We start from the raw sequence: 27,196 nt of genomic DNA, 5'->3' as shown, positions 1-27,196 counted from the left end.
AAAAATGAACCCTCTAAATTAAATGGGTTCATTCAGGACAAACTTAAACTTTAATGGGATAGGGTTAGAAAAGGCCTGCAAAAAACGATGGCCTACACAACAACACTGCAAGAAAAAAAAACAGCGATAACACAATTTGGTAATACAAAACTACCACTAAGCTCCTAGTACGAGAAGACGAGAGAAGTTTAAGGTTTATAACATAAAAAGATAGAAAAATCAGACAAATATAAGTAAATAACAAAGACTTAGCCTACCTGCGGTGGTGGTGCTGCAGTAGCATTGTCGCCTCACAGTAAGACGCTGTCCGGTTCGATTCTCAGCTAGAGTGTCTTCTGCGTGGAGACATGCGTGAATGGGCGTACCTTTGCTGAAGGTTGTATGTCAGGGCTGGTAACTCGGCACATAAAAATCAACTACCAATCATTAGTGGACCGGAGTTCCGCTGTGACGACCCCTAACCGGGAAAAGCCGAAAGACACAACAACAAAAACTTAGCCTGAGCCAGAGAAAGGCAATCCCGATCTAGCAAAGCAGCAAATGAGATCTGGGTAACTGTCGCCAGGCATCATGGGATAGGGTATAGCCTCAAGCCTGTGAAAGCTCTTGAGCTTTAGTATAAGGCCAAGTCGGAACCAATGCACGGCTCCGAACCCAACCAGCAAGAATGAAGGCGAGATGGGACAACATAACATCAGATGTTATGCCAAAATGAAGGAAGGACTTATGACAGTAATCACCTATTTGTGTAACAGAGCAAGGAGTAGATGGAAGACGATCATGTCTGTTTCATAATTAAGTAAGAAAATAGAAATAAAAGGTATACCCTTCCAATTTCAGATGTCCACGAAACAACAATTGTATTTGGTACTGTTGTTGATAATCGGACCAATGAGGTAATATTAACAGGACGGCTTGGTCGCTTTGGTTCAACTCCATTTTTCATAGGTGGAAGATAGCCCTACAACATAACAAATAAAAGTCAAACCAAATGCAAACCAAAAGCAGTGTCAATATAAAGCTAAGTAATAAAAAAATAAAAAGTTTTTAAAGATACTTACAGGAAGACTACATGGCTTTCCATTCACTTTTACAGATACATTAGGTGGAAAATTATCTTCTTGTGAACAGCTAGTTTCTGATAAAGAAAACCTAAAAAATTAAATACTCAGATTAAATACTATTGCTATTGTTCTCACTACCACTCAGTAAATTATCACTAGCTCTAGCATAGGTATTTAATCTGCTGAGGAAGTGACAGGTTAAAGAAAAATATGCTAAAATTCAGGAATGTTAAGAAAAATACAGTTGTGTGGCTGTTCAAATGATCGATGCTGCAGCAGCCTTAGCTATATGGATTATATCATGTTAAGAATATAACAACTTCAGGGTACCTTACATACACCCAAACTTTTAGTCGGCTATTGCTGAGCTAAACAAAAGTCAGGTTTGGGCACCAAGTCCTTCAGAAATTTAATACCAATTGAGAGAGGAAAGTTAAAGCCCTGACAAGGACAATGCTGAGAAAATAACAATAAAAGCCCACACACTGGCAAAAAGATATACAAAAATAAGGGGGATGGAAGGAAGTGGCTACTAAAGTAGTGATCATTCAAATGTCTACTGTTACAGGTAAAATTTACTTACACAGCTATACTATGTTCAACTGCTGCAGTAGCCTTATAGGTATATTAGCACTGCTTACACTAACTGGGTGGAGGAAGGACGAGGGTCCAAGAGACCCCTTGAGAATTGTCTAGGCAAAGCCTGTCCTAGACCCGGATAAAAAATCTCATTTATAGTGCTTTGTAGAAGTGTGCTTAGTGCTCCAAGTTGGTGCTTCTAGAATCCTTCCACAATCTAACCCTTTTTAAAATACCACAAGATAAAACCAAATCACTGGTGGATTCAGCCTTCATGCTGCTTGGAATTTTTATGTTGTAGTGGATATAAAAAGAAGTCATGTACTCACCATAATGTTCCATCTGAGTTGTTGCTCTTAATTTGTCTTCAGTCTGTGGTTTACCAGATCCAGCACGGATCCGACTTGGTCGCATATCCAACATCTGAGTTCTAAGCTCCTCTCCTACCCATAATGCCCCTGTCTCCTTCATTCATTCAGATTGAGCTTGCTGCCTAACCTAGCATCCACAGCCGAACCAACACCTTGTCCCATGCTAAATGTCTCTATAAGCAAGAAAGAGAGAGTAAAAGGCACCCTGGTGGTGACCACATCCTCTACTCACCAGACCACCACACAGTCTATGCAAGGCAGGGGGAAGGAGGGAGGGAACAGATGAAGACAAATGAAGAGCAACAGCTCAGATAAAATGTTATGGTGAGTACATAACTTCTTTATCTGAAGTTGTTGTCTTCATTTGGTCTTCAACCTGTGGGACAGAGTCCCCAGCCACTAAATACCTGGGAGGCCCTCATGGAAGGATATTCTGGAGAACGACGGCACCAAAGGATGCCCTGTTCCTGGACATGATGTCCAACTTATAATGCAAGATAAAGGTATGAAGCCCAAGTAGCCGCAGAGAAGATGTCATCTAATGAAACTCTGGACCAAAAGGCCGCTGAAGTAGCCACAGATCTAGTGGAATGTGACTTCACATGACCTGGCAGGGATAAACCCCTAGCAGAATACGTACTAGGAAATCCAACAGGCAATGGTGACCGTCAATACTGGTTTTCCCAGAAAGGGTTTAGAGTAGGAAATGAAGAGTTGGTCATACTTACGAAAGGATTTAGTCCTGTGCAGGTAAAAACATAACTGTCTGTGTACATCCAACAAATGCAATTTGTATTCTCCCTTATTTTTAAAATTTGGGAAAAAAGACTGGGAGATTAATCACCTGATTAATATTGGACTCTGAAGCTACCTTAGGAAGAAAGGATGGATTAGTACACAAGGATACCCTATCCTTATGAAAACTCATATAAGGAGGCTTGATCAACAAAGCTTGAAGCTCCGAAACCCTCCTGTCAGAAGTTAATAGCAACCAAAAAGGCTATCTTCCTTAACAAAAAGTGCAGGTCCACAGAGGCTGCAGGCTCAAAGGGGGATGAAACAAGAGCTTGCAGAACTAACGTAAGATCGCACGGCAGCGTAGGATCCTTCACCGGGGGACAAAGAAGAAGAAAGGTGCCTTTTAAGAAGGCTTTGCAAAGCTTAGAAGATGCTACAGAAGCGATGTTATCATCTACATGAAAATAAGAAATTGCTGCTAATTGGACCTTGACTGCAGAAGAACTGGCACCTTGCTGAAAGATCCCTGCCAAAAATTCTAAAACTGCAGAAACCGGGGCAGTGAAAGGATCTAGGCCACGCTGCGAAGCCCAGATCGGAAAACATCTCCATTTGCTAGAGTACACCCTTCTGGTGTAAGACTTATGAGCCGCCACCAGGATCCTTTTGACAGGTGAAGATAATCTGGGAGTCCTGACTTTCATAGGAACTGGATCAGCCAAGCAGTGAGCTTCAGACTGTCCAGGTCTGGATGGGGAATTCCTGAAGGATGAGAAATGAGATCCAGAACTGTATCCAACGTCCATGCTGGAGTCACCAGGTGAGACCACGGATAGGGGAACCAGACTGGGCGAGGCCAAAATGGGGCAATGAGGATAACTAAGCTCCCCAGCCTGCGAGTTTTCTGAAATCATTTTGGTATTAAGGGAAGAGGCAGATAAGCATACAAAGGACCAGGGGGCCAACCATGAATCACAGCATCTCTGGGGGCTTCCCCCAGTGGGAGATTCAGAGCAAAAAACTCACTGCATTTCACATTGGAAGGAGAGGCAAAGAGATCGCAGCAAGGCTGACCCCACTTGAGAAAGATCTGTTTCACTACTAAAGGATTCAGAGACGACTCATAAGGCATCAGAATAAACCTGCTGAGCCTATGCATTAGAATGTTGTACCTCCCTGGAATGTGCTTTGCCACCAGAAAACGGCAGGTGGAGATCGCCAACTCCCATACTCTCATGGTTTCACGACATAGGGGATAAGATCTGGTTTCCCCTGCTTGTTGATGTAGCAGACCACAGACATATTATTGCCTGTCTGGATAGCAATTGTCACTGAGGGAAGATAGGCATGGACAACCTGTAATGCTAGAAGGACCACCATCATCTCCAGGACGCTGATATGCAATCTGGTCTTGTAAGGGGACCACGTGCCTTGGACTGTCTTTCCCGAGCAGTACCCCCCCTCCCTAGAAGGAAGGCATTTGCAGTCATCGTGGCTGAGGGGGAAAATGGAAGAAAACAACAACCCCGAACAAGTTCCAGAGAATGAATCCACCACAGAAGAGAGTCCCTGCAAACCTAAGAGACTCGAATGGGTTGTGACAATGGGAGATCCAACAAGGACCATTGAGCCACGAGGGTCCACTGAAGAACCCGCATGTGAAACCGCACCATGGGTAAAAGATTGATCGTGGCCGCCATGGACCCAATGCCCTTAATACCACTTCCGCTGTCAGTGACTGAGCTTGAAGAATACAAAGGACATGTAGCTTCAGAGACTGTATTCTCTCCAAGGTAGGAAAGACTTTGGTTTGAATCATGTCCAATCGAGCCCCAGTGAAATCTAATACTTGAACCGGGGCCAGTGATGAATTGCTGAGATTGATGGTAATGCCCAACCGCTGGGCTAAGAGAAGAAAGGAATCCCTCACTTAGCAGAGTTGATGCCTGGAAGGGCCAGTGAGGAGCCAATCGTCCAGGTAGGAAAAGACCTGTATACCCTGGACTCTCAGGTGAGTCGCTACCACTGTCATCACTTTGGTGAACACCCTGGGGGCTGTGGTGAGACCAAAAGGGAGCGCTCTGAACTGGTAATGACTGGCTCCCAGCCGGAAGCAGAGAAACCTTTGAAAGCACCTGTCTATTTTGATGTGGTAGTATGCATCTTGATGGTCGATCGAGCACATCCAATTGCACTCCTGCAGGAAGGGCAGGATATGTTGCAGGGTGACCATCCAGAATTTCATCTTGGCCACTGACAGGTTCAAGATGGAGAGATCCAGAATGGGTCTTAAGTCCCTCGTACTCTTTGGCACCAAAAAGAACCTGGAATAAATGCCTAACCCGGACTGGTCTGGGGGGACAATTTGGATGACTCGCTTTTCTAGCAGCTTTGCAATTTCCAGTGCCACATCCTCCCTTTGTGCAGGTGGAACATCTGGGTAAGTGTTTGGCTGGTGGAGGTGGCTTGATAAAGGGGACTGAATAACCTCTGGATATAATTTGCAACACTCAACGATCTTCCATGATGGACTCCCAGGCCATTGGATGCAGGGAGAGGAGAACCCCGACTGCCTTCAGAGATGAGCAGCCAGGCAACCCTTTAGGGTTGCTGCGTGAGTCTCTCCAAGAAAGGCTCTCGAGACCCTTGATTTCTCGGACCCCCTCTGCCTTTACGGAGACGTCTATCCCTGCCCTAGGGGAAGGGGAGTCCTGAGTGTCCTGGCAATAGATCTGAGATTTCCAGAACTATATTTTCTTGGTCCCTTGCTGATTCCTAAAGAAGGTTCGTTGAGGGGCCAAAAAGCAAATCCCAATGGCAGACAAAGTCTTCCCGTCCTTCTCACTCTGAACTAAGGTATCACGTACCGACTTCCCAAAAAGGGTGGAACCGTCGTACAGGGCATTTGTAAAAGATGCCTTAAAGGGTTCCAAAAATGCACAGAGCCACAGCCAGGCATGGCACCTAATGGCAACGTCTGTACCGGCAGCTCTAGCGGCGCCCTCAGTTGCATGGGAGAGGAGACACATACAGGCATTAGCGATAGATGTCCAGGGTGGCCATTCGAGAGGAGAACACTTTTTTGTCCTCTGCCGACATGGACCCAGGAGTAGACTCAGCGATCTCCTTGACTAGGTCTCATTGCAGCCTAAACACATGTGCTAAATAATTCAGTGCATGCACAGAAAACATTGCTGAAGTGTACACCCGCTTCCCAAAATGGTCCATTATCCTGGACTCTCAGTCAGGAGGATGAACCAGAGAGCTCCCCTGAGCGAGCTCCTATTTAGTGGCAGCTGCCACCACCATGGCATCAACCGGGGATCCCTTGGTCCAATAGGTCCTGTCCGTAGGGGCACTCTAAAGTTTGTCCTGGCATTTGGGAATGGGCTGCACTGTGTTCGGTTCCTTCCACGCCCGACATGTAATAAGATCCACCAAAGGATCCGTGGGAGGGGACAAACAGGAAGTAGAGGGTCCTACACCAAATGTCTCCAGGAACACTGACTCATTCAGGTTAGGTTTTTGGGCAGACCATGCCCCACTCTGGTGTAGGATATCCATGATGTCTCCAAAGGAGACATCCTTGGGGGGGTGACTGGGGGGAACCTTCCCCTTCCTCCAAATCGGTGGACTCCACACCGGAGTCCCTTATGGAAGACAAGTGCCTCTTTCTGCATGTATGTTTGCAAGGAACCTCCTCAGTGGGGGGTTTCTGGGGAGGACTCGCCAACTTCTCGCTGTTCCCAAGTGGGAGCACCCTGGGACAAAGAGGCCACAGGCTGTCCTTCAGATGGCAGGATGGCCAGGTCCACATCAGAAACAGAGGGAGCTGGGCTGGACTCTGAAGATGAGATTGTCAAGACTCTCAACGGGATCGAGAGGTCCCTCTCCACCACGTTGAAAGCCAAAAGGGAATGGACCTCCTGAGAAGGGACAATGGAAGGAGCCATAACCCTTTGACCCAACGAGGGAGCCAGAGTTGACCCTCCAAGCACCAAGACTCCAAAGGGGAGGCTCTGCTCCAAAAAACTCGGAGCCGACACCATCCCCTCGGATTCAGCGCCAAGGCTATGGCTCCGAGCTAGTTGGATCTGACCTGCTCAAGGCCATGGCCGGTGTCGAGGTACAAGCTACCACTGTAGGAGACCCCTCAACGCAGAGTGTACTCAGATCCAAGGGCTCCGAAACCGGAGGTCAGATCAGAGAAGGAATAATAGGGATGAACACAGACTGCATACCCCCTACTCCAGAGGGAGAGGGGGCAGGTAAGACTCCCATCTGTATCTGAATGGAGATAAACTTCTGCATCATCCTATCCATCTCTGCTTCGGAAAGACTGCGGGTGAAGCGGGAAGAGGAAGCTACCAACACCGGCCTAGAGGGGCAGTGAGAGGAAGCCTGTGCAGGCAACAGGGTCTGAAGCTTCTCCGGCTCTGGACAGAACCAACGGGAATGGAGCCTCGGGGATTCCTTCCTCTGAGCCAACCTTACTTTTGCTGGACAGCCCACTGTGGACGAGCAATCCAGGGATCACTGCCTGGCCCTGTCCTTGGACTTAGAGGATGTCTCTATCCTCAGACCTCTTGGCGGGAGGTTGAGTCCCAGGGCAGAAATGGAAGCAGAAGCTGGGGCAGAAGAGCCCTGGGCCCTGGTGGTAGGAGGAGGAGAAGGCCCTTCAAAATTAACTTATTCCTCCTGTCCATTAGTGCCCAGGGATTAAACCCAGCACAGATAGTACAGGAGGTCTCCAAGTGGGCAGCCCCAAGACATTCAATGCACAGAGTGTGGCCATCAGCTGGAGAAAGCTTGTGGCCACACTCCATGTATTTTTGTAAGCCTGGTTTGGGGGTTTCAACATAAAGAGTGTCAAAAAGGCAGAAAAAGTCACTTACCCTAAAACTGTAGCCTAGAGCATGCATCACGATGCGGGCATGAAGTGCGGCAAACAAGATCCAAAGGGAGGACAGAGACAGGGGCGTTATGGGTAGGGAAGTAGCTTGGAGCTCAGATCATATGCTGGATATGTGGCCGAGTCGGATCCGTGCCGGATCCAGTAACCCACAGTTTGAAGGTCAAATGAAGACAACAACTTCAGATCAAAAGGTAATAGCATTAAACAAACATTTGGAAATAGTCTGCTTTGAGACAGGCTGTCCCTTTGTCATACCTTCACAAGAAATGACAAACTAATCAGTGTTCCTGAAACATTTTGTTCTGTCAAACTTAGTAACCGAGTTGTCTGTGGACATCCAGGATGTGTAGTATCCTTTCTCCCTCATTTTTGGGTTGTGGAAAGAACACAGGGAGGTGGATAGTTTGGTTCAAAGTAAACTCAGATACAACTTGAAGCATAAATGAAGGATTAGTTCTTAAATAAACCCTATCTTTGTAGGAAAATGAGATGAAGCTGACTCACCATAAGAGCGTGCAGCTCAGATATGCTTCTTGCAGAGTTCAGAGCATTTAGTAAGACTGTTTTTCATGTAACGTAACTCAGGCCAGCCTGATGCCTTTTTCAAAAGGAGCAAGAGTTAATATTTCTAGCACAACAACCAAGAAGGAGCCACCAGTTTTCTAAGAGACTTTATATATAACACCCCTTTCAAAACATTTTTATATGAGACTGCATTGTAAAGAGTGGGATTCCATGGACAGACATACTGCAATGACTGATAAATGAATCTTGAGTAAAGAGTAAAATCATAGGATAATAACTCACACAAATAATGCAGAACCAGAAGGACACTAGCTCTGAATGGGTGCTAGTTCTTTTCTTGACACCACCTAGAAAACCTTTTCCGTTTGCTAATATTTGGTCTCCTAGTAGCAGATTTATTGCCTCTAACACCCGCTGCCCATTCTCATAAAAAAGTGCATGGAAGGTATTAAGATTGTATCATCCAGGCAATCAGTTGCAGAATTTATGGTCAGGAAGTATCAAACTCCCTTGGGTCTTGTATGAGTAGATCCAGTCTGTAAGGAGCTTGTGGCAATTGCCCCCTGGCCATTTCAAAAGAAAGGATATCCACTGTTGCCTGGACCAGAAGTGAATCCACACAATGATGTTTGTAGAGCCATCCAACATCTTCACAAAGACCATGGATATTACTAGGAAGGATAAAAAGCATACTGGAAAACTCCTATCTAAGAAAAAGAAAAAGCATCAGTGTTCCAGGCCTTCAAGGATGGGGATCCAAAGCAGAATTTCACCAAACGACAGTGGAGAGTGGAGACAAAAAGATCTGCTTGAGGTGTTCCTCACAGCTGTATCAAATCTTGGAAGATCCCCTGATGAAAAATCCCACTAGTGAGGGTTTGCCCTGGTTGTGCTCAGCTTGTCTGCGACACAAAGAATGTAAGATGCCTGTAGAGTCAGATTGTACCGAAAAGCTATATCCCAGGTTACCTCAGTTAGTCTGCATAGAGGATAGAACTGGTTCCCTCTTGCTTGTTTATGCACCATATCACTGCACTGCTGTCTGTAAATAAGCTGGAACATGTACGGGACCAAAAATGATTAAGAGTTGAGAATATTTATAACTGCCAATACCTCTTTTATTTTTAAATGTTTTGGTCGGTGTATTCGGTTACAAAAACCTTCCACTTTTATCCTCATAATTACTATTCCCCAAGCAAATTCTAAGGCATCAATAGTGACCAACTGTGTTGGATCTGGGAGGGAGACCTGGATTTTGAAAAATTTGATGCCTCCACAAAAAAATCTCACTATTCACAAACAACAAAACTGGAAACTAAAATGGCGAAGGATGTTCACTCTGGGAACATACAGGTACGAAAGGATTTCTGTCATGTGGAGTCTTGCAAAAGGTAACATGAGAATCACAGATGCCATGGGACCCAGAATGCTAAGGAACTCTCCTGCTAGGACAGCAGTCTGAGTACAAAAACTCAGAAACAAATCTAGATACATAATACCTTAACCTGTACATTCTCCTGGAATCCTAGCCTGTGTAGGGGATCCACTAACTAAGTGAAATATTTCTAACTCTTAGGAAAATATCCTTCAAAGAAAGGCAAGTTGCCTAAATAAGTAAAAATGTGAACACCTTGCAGTCCGCAGGCTATCACGGAACCTAGACACTTTGCAAATACCCGTATAGTAGTGGAAAGACCATGGGTAATACAGAGAAACTAATAATGTGATGTAGACACAGAAAAACCTTTAGAAATTTCTGAAATTTAGATCTAGAAAAGTAATAACTTGCATCTTTTAGATCTAAAGTTACCAGAAAACTCAAAAGAAAAATAAGTGGCAAAAAAGAGAAATTAATATGAGAAGCAATTTTAGATAAAACTCTTCTAAAAGAGGAGAAAAGAGAGCTTCTACCACCAACTAAGAGAGGAAATGCTCTGAAACAGGAGGGAAAGAAGAGTCAAGTCTGGCAAGAGTGGGGAATCCCTACGAAAAAAAAGGGGGGGGGGTCCCACTACCAAAAGTAACCTTGATGGATTTAGGGTTTGCCAGCCTGGGGGTGATGAAAGTCTTGTAAACAGTCATACAAATTTATTAGACTGTTGATAGTACTGGGGGTTCTACTTCTTGGAAAGTCGAAGTCATAACTTAAACATTTGCTTACCCACAGCTTGCTGGTCTGTTTATTTTGCCTTTAAAAGAAGATGGCAGGGGAGCATTAAATCCCTTGGTCAACCTGGAGAAGGAAACTGAAAAAAAAATGAGAGATATCATGAATCAGCATACCTCTCACATCACACTATACATGGATCTCTGCAGCAGAAGGTCCAAAACTAACTCTGTACAAGGGAAACATTCAAAATTTCCTTTATGACATCACATGGAATGCTTTGAGAACTCAACCAAGCAAACCTCCTCATAACAGATTCAATGGCAACAACCCAGAAATGGCATCAGCCAAATCATAATCACATTTCAAACTATGGGAAGCCATTAAAGATACAGAAGCAATTAAATAAGTCAAAATACATTTATCCTCAGAAGATGAGACAAATGCCAAAACATTCCTCATATTCTCAAAAGAGGCAAGCATAAACATCAACATGAGCTTGACAGCCGAGAATTCTAAAAACAAATATTGCAGAAAAACACACTTTCTTCCCAAGTTTATCAAATACCTCCCCAACCCGGTCAGAAGGTGAATGACCATAATTAACCAAATGTTTAGTAACAACCGGGTCCACTTAAAACAACAGCTGATGCGTCAGATCTGGAATGGGTATATGAAAACTTAAAAAAATGATAAACGTTATACAATCTATCTGCTTTCATGAGGGATGCAGGCTAGCTGCCACGCAAGTTACAGACTGTAACAAAAACATCCTCCAAAGCAGAAAAAAACAGGAGGAATGGGTTTTGGAAATTCCTACTGTAACAAATCATAACACTTCCTGAGGGACTGAAAAATATCACTGTTTTCCCACTGAAGCAACTGATTTGTTATGCAAATAGTTTCACAGAAAGAGAATCCTTCAAAGGGACTGGCCAATGCCACACACTCCTCAGAATCAGAATCAAAAATCATTGGAGACTAAATAATCTGCCCCTGCATAAACATTTTGAGGTTCAAAAACTTGAATCTCTTCAGAAAATGAAGAACTCCTTTTTCTTACACAAGAAACAGACAATCAGGAAGGGACCATAGCCAGAACTAAACGCTGAGCGAAATCCAAAAAAAAATCACTCATCTAAAGTAACCGAAACAGAAAAAAACATGTTGGAGTATTTGTTACTTACTGGAACTTTTGCCAGGAGAAAGCTCCACAAGGATGGGCACAGCTTTCTGACTAGGCAGAGTGGCATTCTCTGCCCCTTCTCCAAGGGCAAAAGATAGTAACTCTTCCTTGCTGGCCAAGGACACTCCCAACAACTGCAGAGGATGTGTCTAACCCCTGGTGCATGGTGGCTATAACAACACCACAGGAAGCCAAGAAAAAAATGTTGAATGGTCTGAGGAACCAATTTTGGCCACAAGAGAATCATCCATCTGTGACTCGAGTATTTTCGCAGCCTGCTGTGATGACAAGTGTTGTTTAAGAATTTTCTTGGTTTTGTGTCTGGAAAAAGAAAGGACCAAGGAACTGGTAAGTTGTTCCATGGTTAAACTGAAAACAGTGCCTGTTTCCCAGGAAGCCTGGCAACACAGTACTTGGTAAAACAGATAAGTAGTACAAAGCAACTTTTTCCCTGTAAAACAGTAAAAAGCACATTAAACACTTACCCATCCCCAAAAGTAAATTAACACAACTTTTACCAGAGAAAAGGAAGCTTAAAATAACCTTTTCCCACAAAAGTAAAAAAGTGACTCTCCTGTTTAAAAATAAAGGTCGCTTAACAGCAACAACCCCTTTTTCATCTTTAAAAACATTTTACAGAAAAAATACAATTTCTATGACAAAAAGTGGATGTTTTTCCTCCGAAATAAACTTATCTACCCAGCAATGAAACAGAGTAAACAGACTGTCACTCCTCGAAAGCTCACAGAGTCAGCTCAGCTTGAGGGGACTAACGGTTTGGCCATGTAGAACACATCCTTAGCAGAATACAACCCATACAGCTAAGGCTACTAAGGTAGTAATCCATACAATGAACATATGCAAGTGATGCTCAAATTAAAGGGCAATAAGAAAGCTACTGAAGGTTTTGTTAAGTACTAGAATGTGCCAGTAAAATAAAATCAGTTCCATGTTAATGAAAACTTCCAAGAATAGCAAAAGATAGGTAGATCAAGTAGGTAAATCCAGGAATTATACTGTTTGCCAGCATCCACTTGATCAACACTCAGAACATTGCCACTGAAGGATCACCAGCTTCTAATCACTGACAGATTTGGACAAGAGCAAAAAGGTGTCTGCTGTGCTTTTTTATCACTTTTTCCAATCGTTCCTAATTTCGTCTGATCTCAAGAGCTCAGAGAGAGTGTGTGTGTGTGTGCGCATGTGTGTACATACACATATAAGTAAATATATAAGTTTGTGCATGTGTGTATGTGTATATATATATATATATATATATATATATATATATATGCATATTTAATATATGTGCACACAATTTATCTCTCTAGTGGCATGCACAAACACTGAAACATCACTGATGGCAAACTAAAATAAAACTTTCTAACAGAATAAAAAATTTAAACTGCAACCCAACACAAAAGGAGAACAAACAGTTTCCTTTTCTGACTGGTTAAACAAAATCTTACCACTAACTTTAAATACGCTTTGTCTGGACAGTGTTAGTGGTAGGGAATTTTTTTTTATAAGGTTAACATAAAGGGATGGGATTAGTACACAAAGATGGGCAGGAAAGCTTTGCCACACATGAACAACATAAAATAAATCCCCTTCCCTGGCTATTACTCCCTAACCCACAACCCCCAGCCAACATACTCCCACCTTTAATGCAAAAGCATCTCACTGCAAACACTCAATCTTCCTCATTTCCAAACCTCCAGCGCTTGACAAGGAGTGTTTTCTATCAATTTCTGCAGAAGTAAAACTCTGTCAACAAACTATTTTGGAACTGTACCTAAGAGTATATGTCAAGTGTTCAAACTGTCTAAAGTTTGGGCACTTAAACACTGAAACAAAAAAAATCAGTGCTACAAGTTTCGAAAAACAAAACTGTTTGTTCCCCCACCTGCTGCTACTTATATTCCGAGTTCACACTACAGTGGGGACAGGGCAAATTCCTTTCCTTAGTATACTACAACCTCACACAACTAAATACCAGAAAAGTGAATTTTCAAACTACTTTGCTAGTATTTCAAAAGCTTGAACTTGTGACAGTAGCACTGCTTGCCAGGAAACCATTTATATATAAACATACATAATTCAGGGATTGGTGGGGGCTTGTTCTCATATTAAAGAATGCAGTAAGGAATACTCTCCTGCAAAAAAAAAAAAAAAAGTTTTTATGATTTGAATTGTGACCTTGTAAGATTTTATGTTTATAATCTTGTGTCAGTTAAACAACATGCAATTATTCACAGCAAACCTAGTAAATCCAGGCACTGTACTGACAAGAAAGCAAGGGTATGATAAAGCATCCACTGTAATGGTGTGAAAGTTTGTAACTTACATTAAAATTTCAAACGAGTGCCCTGGAAAGATGGAAAAACAGCACTCCACAGCTTCGATGCCAATATTTTAATAATAAAAACACCAACACATAAACGCCTCACAAATGACACTCCGTTTTTGCTTTCTTTTTACATGCATTTTAGGCTTCATGCAAAAACATTTTTATAACTAAATAGTTTTAACTAGAGAAATCTATGTTTTTGCAGATGCATATTTAGAATGTATTTTGTCAGTATGTTTTTTATAAAAGTTTTTAAATGGCTTTTTAACAGCATTTTAACATGTTTTAACTGATTATATTACTAATTTTACTCTTTTAATTGAATAATGAGAGGGGTATAAAAGTTGGGTTAATGTTTTTTGTCCACATCTGATGAAGTCTGTGCACTAGGGATGAAAACGCAATATCATTTGTGAGGTGTTTATGTGTTGGTGTTTTTATTATTAAAATACTGGCATCAAAGCTGTGGAATGCTGTTTTTCCATCTTTTCAGGGCACTTGTTTAGATTTTGTTACTGGTGACTTTTGGTGCCTTGTATTCAGTTTTTTTGGAGTGACATTAAAAGTTATTAAAATTTGTTCTGAGGATTTTTTGCACCACTAGTGTTCAAATAGAAAAGTCTTACCACAAAAAGACGTGATTGTGTGGATTTAATTAATTTAAATAAAGCACATCATTCATCGATTTTATATATATGTATACACACACACATATATGTGTGTGTGTATATACATATATATATATATATATATATATAAATAAAACGAAAAGTATACATATATCACTGAATGTGTATATGCATAATGCAAAGTTCTAAAGTTACACTTGGGAAAAATGACACGTCCTTGGAGAAGACATGGAAATAAGAAAACAACATAGTGACAACTTTATTTCTAAAGTCCTTTAGCTAAGAGTCAGACGGTCACTATCATTCTGGCTACCTGTTTACTTCTGTAACATACAAGCGTACATGTATGCATGCTGCACCTACATGTGTGTATGTGTGTGTGTAAGAAAATAGAAATAAAAGGTATACCCTTCCAATTTCATGTCCACAAAACAACAATTGTATTTGGTACTGTTGTTGATAATCTGACCAATGAGGTAATATTAACAGGATGGCTCTGTGTGTGTATATATGTATGTGGACATACGTGCATACGGGTTCCCTTCATATGGTTGACATTTCAGAATGTCGACATTCATATGGCCGAGACCACCGGCATCTCCGTACAGTGCGGAATGGAAAGATTTCCATCTTCCATACTGTAGTGTGATCTCGGAGTTGGTATATTTAAGTTCTGTGGGGTGTGGGGGACGGAGCCCCCCACGGGGGGTGCAGGGAGGCGGAGCCACCCTCCTAGCAGCGTGAAGGTAAATTTTTTTTGTGTTTTTTTCTTTTTTCTTTTATGGTCGACATTTCGAATGTCGATCATATGGTCTCAGCCATATGAATGTCGACATTCTGAAATGTCGACCATATGAAGTAGATCTGTGCATACACAAACACACACACACATATATATATATGTATATATATATATATATATATACATGATTCTAGTCTTACTAATCACTGATGAAATTCAGCGAAATGTCATAACACCAAACCACAAAAGATCAAACTCAAATGTTCAATTATCAAACGATTGAAAAAATATATATACATATACACACACACACACACACACACACACACACACACACATGGGTCTACTGCTCTACATCAAAAGAACTCTTCTGTGAAACAGAGCAGGAGACCCACACTTCAGCAAAAGTTCACTTCAACGAAAGTGCACTTTTGCTAAAGTCTAGTTCCTCGGGCGGCCCAAAAAAAAAACAAACAAAAAAAACCCACTAAACCATGTTTTTGCACGGGGGCAAGCCCCCCTGCACCCCCATGTGGGGGGGCTGCACGCCCATACCCCCCTACTTAAACATACCAACTCCGAGAGCGCACTACAGTGGGGAAAAGGGAATATTTTCATTCCGCGCTGTAGTGTGACTGCCAAAGTCAATGTTCGAAGTTTCACTACTTCAAACAAGTGGACTCGGTGAAGTGAGTTAGAAGAAGTGAAACTTCGAACATCTGCATGGATCCCATTTTTATATATATATATATATATATATATATATATATATATATATATATATATATATATATATATATATATATATATATATATATATATATACATATACATATACACACACACACACACACATATATATATATATATATATATAAATTTCATCAAAGACTCATTTACTCTAAAACACATTTAATCTAATCACATCTCATAAAAAGTGTAGCAAACTATATAGTATTAGTGCTGGTGTGGTTTAGGGGTTAAATGTGGTAGGAATTACAAGCAAACTAGTCTAATGAATCATTTGTTCATTGCTTATACCCATCCAGAAGTTTGTGCAATAGCCGTGATTCACTGTGTGTGGTGTTTTCTCTTTTCTCTGCAGTTGTGTGATAATGGGGATAGTATACTTAAGTAAGGGGGTGTGGGGGTAAAAGGGGCTTGCCTCCCATGCAAAAAAGAAGTTCCTGGGTAGTATTTGTACTATATGATGCTTTACTTGTAACATAATTCCACTAAATAGATTTTATTTTACATTTTTAGATGTTTTGTAATTAGATGAAAAGTACACATGGACACACGCATACATGTATACATATACATACATGATTCTATTGTTCTAGATCCCTGATGAACTTTATTTGGGTGCTTGGCATTAAAGTGAAATGTCATAACACCGAACCAAGAATAATCAAACTGAAACGTTTGATCCTCAACAGATCAAAAACTAAATCAAAAGAAAACGAAAGTAATGTACTTAACATAATGCTAGATCTGTGTTGTTTTGTTTTCATTAGGTTCAACCTTTGGGTTATCAGATCTGATTAGATCCGACCTTTTAGCTTTTTAGAAGCTTTACAGCCAGGGCTCTAACTCTTCCCCCATCCAATAATGCCCTCTGTTCCTTAGAATACTCAAATAGAGTTTGCCTGTTTATAAACATAAGATTTATCTGATAATATATACAGGCCTATCTAAAAAGTGGGCCAAATAAAAAATGACAAAACATGAAGAACAACAATAAAAAGGCTGTCTGAAGGTAAGATCCCTGTCAGGAAAGTACAGTTGTGTACACTCACCATAAATGTAGATGTTCGAGTGTATTCACTGTTGCAGTCATCACAATTGGGTTATCTGCCTGCAGGTAGCCCTCATTCGGCCCGAATACCAGAGACTTAGTATTTCTGTGTCAGTTGCTATCGCTTCAGGACTGACGTCAGGTCATCAGGGGTATAAAAATAGGCAGCCAACGCCATTACATCAGTTTTTCTTGCCCAAATGTCATGAGACCCAAATAGAGAGTGAAGTTATGGTGGCAAAAAGTAAATACCAACAGCACAGTAAGGGGTGAGAGAGAGAGAGAGACAAGGGGGCTGGAGGGTGGAAAACCAGGACTGCAACAGTGAATACACTCGAACATCTACATTTATGGTAAGTGTACACAACTGTACTATGTTCTTCATCTTTCACTGTTGCAGTCATTACACTTGGGTTGATTCCCAAAGCTGAAGAATGGGTGGTGGCAGTCAAGAAGAACTGAGGCTGGCAAGAATGCCCTGCAGGACTGCTGTTGCAAAACTGGCCCTGGATTTGGAAAAGATAGTGAAGGTGTGAACCGAACACCAAGTAGCAGCTTTCAGAATGTCCCTGGTAGGAACTCCACTGAGAAAGGATGCAGAGGTTGAAGTTGCCCTAGTGGAATGCGTTCTGACCCCCTGAGGGGGTGGTTTCCCATGGTGTTTGTAACAGAAACAGATACAATGTGCTACCCATTTGGAGATGGCTTGTTTTGATATGGCCTTGACCTTGCCCTCTGCCCCGGTGCAAAACTGACTAGTAACTGGTCAGATTTCTTGAAGGGCTTAGTCCTATAAAGGTAAAATCTGAGCTGTCTGTGCACTTCTAAAGAGTGCAGGATCCTTTCCCCCTTATTTTGAGGATTACGGAAGAAGGTGGGCAAATGGGTAGATTGGCTGACAGCCACACTGGCTACCACTTTGGGCATAAAAGAAGGGTTAGTCCTGAGGGAGACGCTGTCAGCATGAAAAATAATGAAGGGTTCCACAGCCATAAGTGTTTGTAGCTCAGACACTCTTCTAGGTGAGGTGATGGCCAGAAACAAGGCTGTTTTCCAAGAGAGGAATTTCAACTCTGCTGATGCACAGGCTCAAGGGTGGGGGGGGGGGTAGTGTGAGCTTTTCCAGCACAAAGTTAAGGTCCCAAGCAGGGGTGGGGCTAATCTTGGTGGCCTTAAGTTGTTAGCCCCTCTCAGGAACTGTTTGATGAGAGAAGAGAGGTGGCTCAGTGCTGTAATGAGCAGAGATAGCCGAGGCATGGATCTTAATGGAAGAGAAGGATAGGCCTCTGTGTAGTAGGTCTGCTAGGTAGCCCAGGATGAGAGGTAAGGAGGGCTGTGCTGTATCTGCTCATTTAGAGAGAATCCAGGAACAATACCTTTTCCACTTATCAGCATAGTTTTTCCTAGTACTGGGTCGTCTGGCTTCACGAATGGCATCAAGCACCTGCTTGCTTAGACTGGCCAGTGGAGGAGAGTTCAAGAAATGAGCCAGGCTGCAAGGTACAGGGTTTGCAGTTACAGATGCAAGAGCTGTCCCTCCTGCTCAGTGAGGAGGGCTGGGATCTGAGGAAGGTGCCATGGTGGCACCGGTAACAGGCTGCTCAGAACTGGGTACCAATGTTGGTGTGGCCAATCTGGGGCAATCAGGATCGCCCTTGGTTTGTCCTACCTTGAGTACCACTCTTGTAAGAAGAGGCAGAGGGGGAAATGCAGAGACTGAGAGGTTTACCCACTGGAAGGATAGGGCAACCACTTTCCAGGCCTTGCTGTGAGGTACCCTGGTGCAGATTTTGCTGAGCTGGTGAATGTAGGGGGAGGCGAACAGGTCAACCTTCAGGGTACCCCATCTCTGGGTTAGAAAGCTGAAGGTGTAGATGTCTAATTGCCACTTGTGTGGGTTTAGGAGATTTCTGCTTAAGTCATCTGCCAGAGAGATTTGTTTGCCTGGCAGGAATTGAGCTTGCAGGTGAATTTGCATAGCCAAGGCTGTGTTCCACAGGGTCATGGCTAGCCTACAGACAGTGTAAGAGTGGTTCCCCCCCTGCTTGTTGATGTACCACATCACTGTGGTGCTGTCGGTTTTTATCAGAAGGGGCCCTGGTGAGAGTAGGGATCTGAAAGCTGTCACGGAGTGCTGAACAGTTAGCATCTCTTTCTAGTTGATGTGCAGGTGAATTTGGTTTGGGCTCCAGTGGCCCTGAATGCACCGGCCGTCCAGATGTGCACCCCAGGCATAGTCTGATGTGTCTGTGGTTAGGGTCTGGGCGGCATGGGGTTGTGTAAAGGGAAGTTCCTTGTTGTGGTTGCATGCTGCTGCCCACCAAAGAAACTCTGTCCTGAGACAAGGTGTGATAGGTATTATAGTTTCCAGGCGCTGAGAATGTTGGCACCAAAGACTTTTTAAGTACCACAGAAGTTTCCTCATATACAGTCTGGTATATGGAATTAGTAGAATGCAGAAGGCCATGAACCCTAGAGCCTGCAGGATTTTCCTTGCGGATAGCTGGGCTCTGGTGTCCATTTGAGTGACGTAGCCTGTCAGACAGGCTTGTTTTTCTTGAGTAAGGTATGCCATCTGAGATGCTGTGTCCAAGCTTGCTCCAGGAATACAATTTTTTGACTGGGGACTAGTTTACCCCAGAGAGGTTAGAAGGTCCTTTCCAAATGTCAGGTGCAGTAACAGCCTTTCCTGACTGTCTGCCTGAATTAGCCAATTGTCCAAGTAAGGGTAAATTTGAATCTGTCTCTGTCTGCAATAAGCAATGACTGGAGCCAGGCATTTTGTGAAGACTCTGGAAGCAGTGGATAAGCCAAAGGGAAGTGCAGAGAAAGTACAGTTGTATACACTTACCATAAATGTAGATGTTTGAGTGTATTCACTGTTGCAGTCATTATATTTGGGTTATCTGCTTACAGTTAGCCCTCAGTCGGCCTGATTAACAAAGTATTGGATCCTACGTCGGTTGCTGTCACTTCTTCCAAGACGTCAGTTCGTCAGGGGTATAAAACATGCAGCCAACGCCATTACATCAGTTTTTCTTGCCCCAGATGTTAGGTGCCCCCTAATGGGAAGCAATTAAATATAAAAGTACAAAGATATACCTCCAACAAAAAAGCAAATACCCCAAAAAGGCTTTTAAGCATAGTAAAGGAAAGTAGAGGTATAGCCAAGAGAAGGTAGGGAGTTGGAGGGAGGGTAACCAGGACTGCAACAGTGAATACACTCGAACATCAACATTTATGGCAAGTGTACACAACTGTACTATGTTCTTCGTGTTTCACTGTTGCAGTCATTACATTTGGGTAGATTCCCAAACCTATGGTTGGCAGGAGGAATTTAGATAGCATTAGGGCCAGTTTATAAGGCCCTGCAAGACTGCAGTGGCAAAACCAGCTCTGGATTTAGAGAAAATTGGCAAATGATAACGCTTGGTGAAAGTATGTACAGAACTCCAGGTAGCAGCTTATAGGATGTGCCTGGTAGGGACGCCTCTGAGAAAGGCTGTAGAGGTAGATGCAGCCCTGGTGGAGTGAGGTCTGATCCCCTGGGAGATAGGTTTTCCATGGTGCTTATAGCAGAAATTAATGCAATGGCTTATCCATTTAGAAATGGTTTGCTTAGAAATAGCCTTCCCCTCTGCCCCTGCAGCAAATGCCACCAGCAGTTGTTCAGATTTCCTTTGAGGTTTAGTCCTGTCCAAGTAGAATCTAAGTTGTCTCTGAACATGTAAAGAATGCAGTATCCGTTCCCCTTTATTCTGTGGATTGGGAAAGAAGGTTGGCAAATGAATGGACTGATTAAGAGCCACACTTGGGTATGAAGGATGGATTGGTTCTGAGGGACACCCTGTCCGTATGAAAGAAGATGAAAGGCTCCACTGTCATAAGGGCCTGTAATTCAGATACCCTTCTAGCTGAAGTGATTACTAAAAGGAAAGCTGTTTTCCAAGAAAGAAATTTTAAGTCTGCAGTAACAGCTGGCTTGAAAGGAGGTAGAGTGAGTTTCTCCAAGACAAAGTTAAGGTCCCAGGCTGGGGTTGGAGCTCTCCTGGGTGGTCTCAGATTTTTGGCCCCTCTGAGGAACTGCTTGAGCAGTGGATGAGAGAAGAGGGGAGGTTCTGTGTTATAATGAGCTGAAATGGCTGAGGCATGGATTTTAATGGAGGAAAAAGACAGGCCCTTGTGAAGCATCTCAGTTAAGTATTGTAAAATCTGAGGTAATTGGGGGCTGCTGTGCTCATCCCTTGAGATTCGTTCCAGGCACACAATCTTTTCCATTTTTCAGCATAAGATTTTCTAGTACTAGGCCTCCTTGCCTCAAAATGATATCCATCACAGGTTTGCTGAGGGATGGTAAAGAAGAGATTAAGTAATTAGCCAGGCTGCAAGGTTCAGTGTTAGAAGCTGAGGGTGAAGAATCTGGTTCTCCTGCTGGGACAACAGGGAAGGAGTCTGAGGCAGGTGCCATGGAAATAACCATGGCACACTGCGCAGGAAGGGGTACCAGTGTTGGCACGGCTAGTCTAGAGAAATCAAAATCATCCTTGGTTTGTCCTGTTTGATTTTTAGTAATACTTTGGAGAGCAGAGGCAGAGGGGGGAAGGCATAGACTGATAGGTTTTTCCAGCTGAAGGACAGAACATCCACTTTCCAGGCTTGTTTGTGGGAGTCCTTGTGCAAAATTTGTCCAATTGGTAGTTCTGGGGAGAGGCAAACAGGTCTATATCTGGGCTCCCACATTTGCTTGTCAGCATGTTGAAAATCCTTGGTTCCAGTTTCCACTCGTGTAGGTCCATGAGGTTTCTGCTTAGTCCGTCTGCCAGTGTATTTAATTTTCCTGGCAGGAATTGAGCTTGTAGGTGCATTTGGTAGCTCAAGGCTGTGTTCCACAATGCCATGGCTAGTCTGTAGAGGGGGTAAGAATGTGTACCCCCCCACCCCGCTTGTTTATGTACCACATAACAGCGGTGTTGTCCTGGAAGAATGTGGTCCTTGAAGGCTGTCAGAGCATTCTGTACAGCTAACATTTCTTTTTGATTGATATGCAGGTGCATTTGACTTGGGTTCCATTTGCCCTGAATGCACTTCCCTGCCAGGTGAGCCCCCCCATGCATAGTCTGATGCATCTGTTGTCAGGGTATGGGCGGCAGGGTTTAGTGTGAAAAGTAGTCCCTTGTTTTGGTGGCAGGCCTCTGCCCACCAAAGGAACTCTAGGAGTAGGCAAGGTATGATAGGAATCATTGTTTCTAGGTCTTGAGAATGTTGACACCATAGGCTTTTTAGATACCACTGTAGTTTCCTCATATGCAGTCTTGCATATGGAATTAGAAGAATGCAGGAGGCCATGAACCCCAAGGCTTGCAGTATTTGTCTTGCAGATAGCAGGGTTTTTGTGGCCAGATGTTTGAAGTAGGTTGTCAAATGAATTTGTTTCTCTGGCGTGAGGTAAGCCATCTGGGAAGTTGTATTCAAGCTTGCTCCCAGGAATATAATTTGTTGACAGGGTACCAGGTGTGATTTCTTTTCGTTTATGGTGTACCCCAGACAAGTTAGAACCCTTTTTACAAAGGCCAGATGATTCAAAAGTATGTCTTGGCTTTCTGCCTGAATTAGACAATCGTCCAGGTATGGGTATATTTGAATATTTCTTTCCTGCAAAATGCAATAACTGGAGTTAGGCACTTTGTGAATACCATGGGTGCAGTAGATATGCCAAAGGGCAGTGCAGAGAACTGGTAGTGTGTGTAGCCTGCATTGAAGTGTAGGTATCTTCTGCAAGAGTCCCTGATTGGGATGTGCAGGTATGCTTCTTTTAAATCTAGTGTTGCCAACCAGGCATCTTTGCCTAGCATGGGATGTAATTGGTGAAGAGTCAGCATCTTGAATTTTGGAATCCCCAAAAAGGTGTTTAGAGTAGACAGGTCCAGGACAGGACGCCATGAATTGTCTTTTCTGGGTACCAGGAAAAGTCTCGAGTAGACACCTCGTCCTTTTTCCTCTTCTGGTACCAGATGAATAGCCCCCATGGTTAAGAGAGGATGTACTTGTTTTTGGGCCTCTGCCCTCTGATTTGTGGGTAGATCTGGCCACCCACTTGGTGTTGGCAATGTGTGCAAGTGAAATCTGTATCCATGGGACATTACATTTAAAACCCATTTGTCCTGGGTAATGAGTCCCCAATTCTTTGCATGAAGAGCAATCTTTACCCCCCAAAGGGGCAGTCAGTTGATAAGTGCTTGGAAATTTTAAAAGGAAATCACTGAGACAGTTTACTATAGGGGGGAGTCTTATTATTCCCAGATTTGGAAGTGCTAAGTTCTGTGAGTCCCCTGGGACTGAAACCTGGGTTTTTTGCTGTGTCTGGGTTTGGCTTGAGAAGACCTGGAAGGGGCTGGAAAGGACTAATTCATAGAGGGCCAGTGCCTACTAAATCTAGGAGGCTGAACTTGTAAAAAAATCTTTAACAGTTTGCATAGATTTAGCTTTATCTTCCATCTTTTTAAGAACTTCCTCAGCCTTGTTGCCAAACAGGCGGTCCTAATTTAAAGGAGCATCCAACAATTTAGCTTTGACATGATCAGGCAAAGATTGCTCCTTAAGCCAAGCATGCCTTCTGAGCACAGACCCACTAACGGCAGCCCTGCAAGAGGCCTCTAAAGAATCAAAACCACATGGCAAAGTATGTTTTCCAACTTGTTCGGCAGAATGCATTAAATCTGTGATTCTTAATTTTAAACACAGTCAGGAATAAACATAATTTTCTGTTTAAGCAGTCCAATAACATGTTGCTGATACTTTAACATAAGAAACTGGCAGTTTAACGCCCTAATGGCCAAGGCTGCAGAAGTGTAAACCTTCTTACCCCATCTATCCAATGCCCTGGAGTCACTATCAGAAGGGGTAGGATTATTAGCAGTAGAAGCCTTAATGCCCTTGGGCCCCTGTGAAATAGTCTCAGGATCTGCAATAGGATTTTTGAAAAGGAGCTTGTGGGACTCAGGGACCCTGTAGTATCTGTCCGTTTTTCTGGGAGCAGGAGGCAGGGAATTAGGGGCCAAACTAGATTCCGAAAAAGCATCATCAACGATGTCTAGCACAGGAGGAATAGCTAAAGGTCTAAGCTGAGGTAGAAGGAAATCTCTAAGCCTCTTTTTTGAATCAGAAAAATCCTGGCTTTCCCAGTGGAAATGCTCCCTTAGAGTATGTAAGGTTTCCCCAGGAGGGGAAGCAGAGGGAATAAAGTCCTCTGCATCAGAATCTTCATAAGTAGATAAGGGCAAATCCAGATCATCAGAAGAATTAGAAAAAACAGAATCCTGATCAGAAGATTCATAATCAACTTCAGTCCTAAGCCTCTTGGGGGGGGGGGGGGTTGGCTACCCCAGATTACAGTTATAAGATCTTCAGCCATTCTTATAATTTGTTTTTTAGGCATAGAGGCCTGAGCATGTGGCCTGGGCATCAGTTTTTTAGACATGGATCGAGATTTAGGCCTAAGTAAAGAAGGAGGCATCGGTTTAATATGCAAGTCCGTAGGCCTGAATACACCTTCAGAAGCCGGTGCCTGCACAGCGGCTCCGGACCCATCCAAGGTAGAGACATCCGCGGGTTCCATAGCTGAAACATCTCGCAGCATACCGGACTCTGAAAGGGTCTCAGTAGAGGCCTGCAACTCAGAAGTAGTGGGTATCAGGGGCTACTAAAGCGCCTCACTGAGAACCGGCGAACTGGCGACTGGCTTAGGAGAAGTGGCGGCGGCGGTTTTGGACCTCGGCGGCCTGTCTCTGTCTTTATCTTTGCATTTTTTCGGAATCCCGGTAGTCGGATGGCTAATCGTCGACATTTCTGGATAATTAAACAGAGAACCGAAATATTTAGAGGCAAAAATATACAGACTACGGATAGTGCGCTGATCAAATAAAGCACAAAACTGACAGCAAGGTACGTCGTGGTCAGGGCCTAGTCAAGGAATACAGTACGAATGAAAATCTTTATGAGGTATTTGCTTTCCACAAGTAATACAATTATTAACTTTTACTGATATCGGTAAGGAGCAAGAAAAAGTTTCCCCAACGGGGTACTTAGCTTTAGTTGAAGACTTCGGTTCTGAAACTCGAAAACAAAAATTTCAGGAGTCTGCCAAATGGCACTTGCAAACTGCTTCTGCTTCAGGCACCGCACGGAAAGAAAGACTGATGTAATGGCATCGGCTGCATGTTTTATACCCCTGATGACCTGACATCATGGAAGAAGGGACAGCAACCGACACAGGACCCAAAACTTTGTTAATCAGGCCGACTGAGGGCTACCTGCAAGCAGATAACCCAAATGTAATGACTGCAACAAAGAATATCCGACAATGCATAGATCTTGCCCTGAAATGTAGATATTTCCTGCATGAGTCTCTGATAGGGATGTGCAGATAGGCTTCCTTTAGGTCTAGGGTGGCTAATCAGTCATCCTTTGACAGCAGAGGGAGAAGCTGCTGTAGAGTGAGTATTTTGAATTTTGGTACTACTAGGAATGCGTTTAGAATGGAAAAGTCTAAGATTGGGCGCCAGGTGCCCTCTTTTCTGGGTACCAGGAAAAGTCTGGAATAAAAACCTTGGCCTATCTGTTCTGCAGGAACAGCCTAAATTGCCCTTATGGAGAGCAGGGACTGAACTTGGTTTTGTGCCTCTGCCCACTGGTTTGGTGGAAGGTCTGGGAACCCTTTTGGGGTTGGCAGTGTGTGGAAGTAAAATTTGCACCCTTGGGATACTATGTTGAGGAGACATTGATTGTTGGTGATGGAGGTCCAGTTTTTTGCATGGTGGGCAAGTTTTCTTCCTAGGGGCATGAGCAATTGGGCAGAGTTGAGTAGAGGAGTTGAGAAGTCATTGTGAATTCTTTCTGTAAGGGGGTGGCTTAGCCCTCCCTGTTTTAGAAGTGGAGGTACTCCATTGCTTAGATCTCTGCATACCCTGAGACTGTAGTATGGGGGGGGGATCTGTTTCCCCTGGGTCTAGTTTGAGATGGCCTTGAGGGGGTAGAAAGGACCAATGCTTCGAGGGGCAATGACTACTGAATCTTGGAGGCTGCACTTGCAAAAAAAACTTTGACTGTCTGCATAGACTTAGCCTTTTCTTTCATCTTTTTTAGAACCTCTTCCGCTTTGGTGCCAAACAGATTGTCCTTGTTCAAAGGAGCGTCCAGTAATTTTGATTTGACATGGTCTGGCAAGGTCTGATTCTTAAGCCAAGCATGCCTTCTAAGTACAGAACCTGTGACTGATGCACTGCAAGATGCTTCTAGGGCATCCAACCCACACTGCAGGGTATGCTTGCTGACTTGGCTTGCAGAATGCATAAGCTCCTGTAAATCTTTATTTTCTGCACAGTCAGGAAAAGTAGATCATTTTTGCTTAATAAGTTCCATAGTATGTTGCTGGTATTTCAGCACGTGGAACTGACAATTCAATGCTCTAATGGCGAGAGTTGCAGAGGTATATACTTTCTTACCCCATCTGTCTAAAGCTCTGGAATTCCTGTCCGAAGGGGTAGGATTCTTAGCTGTAGTTGCTTTTATTCCTTTAGGCCCTTGGGAGATGACCTCTGGGTCAGCAGTAGGATTTCTGAAAAGAAATTTGTGAGAGTCAGGGACTCTGTAGTACTTGTCTGGTTTCCTTGGAGCAGGGGTAAATTATCAGGAGTTAGACTGGATTCCATGAAGACATCATCCACAACATCCAAAAAGTACAGTTGTGTACCTACCATAAATGTAGATGTTCGAGCGTATTCACTGTTGCAGTCATTGCACTTGGGTTATCCTGCTGGCAGGCTACCTGCAGTCGGCCTGAATTCCAAAGTCTTGGTCCGGCATCAGTTGCTGTCACCTCTTCCCTGACGTCAGTGCGCCAGGGGTATAAAAGATGCAGCCAACGCCATTTTCTTCAGTTTTTCTTGCCCCAGATGTCAGGTGCCCCAAAAGGGTAGGCTAAAAAACATTGCTAACAAAAGCATGCACTAAAATAACAATACCTTCATCTACAAGCAAATACACCACATAGGTTGTATAGGATAGAGAAGTACAGATAAGTTCCAGCAAAGAAAGGGGGATGGTGGGTGGGTAACCTGGGCTGCAACAGTGAATACACTCGAACATCTACATTTATGGTAGGTACACAACTGTACTATGTTCATCGTGTTTCACT

General features: G+C 43.3%; 1 protein-coding gene across 2 annotated transcripts in view; it reads right to left on the bottom strand.

Moving 5' to 3' along the window:
• Positions 1-27,196, bottom strand: part of PIAS1 (protein inhibitor of activated STAT 1) — a 1,566,363-nt gene that overhangs the window by 734,816 nt on the left and 804,351 nt on the right. For both annotated transcript variants that reach the window (XM_044077888.1, XM_044077889.1), the window contains exons 5-6: positions 1,062-1,152; positions 827-961 (exon numbers count right to left, since the gene is read on the bottom strand). In XM_044077888.1, the coding sequence (XP_043933823.1) occupies positions 827-961; positions 1,062-1,152 (226 nt within the window). The remainder of the gene's footprint in view (positions 1-826; positions 962-1,061; positions 1,153-27,196) is intronic.

Source organism: Protopterus annectens, chromosome 7.part0 (assembly GCF_019279795.1).
Source record: "Protopterus annectens isolate FY-2018-M chromosome 7.part0, PAN1.0, whole genome shotgun sequence".
NCBI classification, from domain to species: Eukaryota; Metazoa; Chordata; order Ceratodontiformes; family Protopteridae; genus Protopterus; species Protopterus annectens.
Note: the sequence above shows the minus strand (reverse complement) of the source record. Positions and strands in the feature narration are given on the sequence as shown.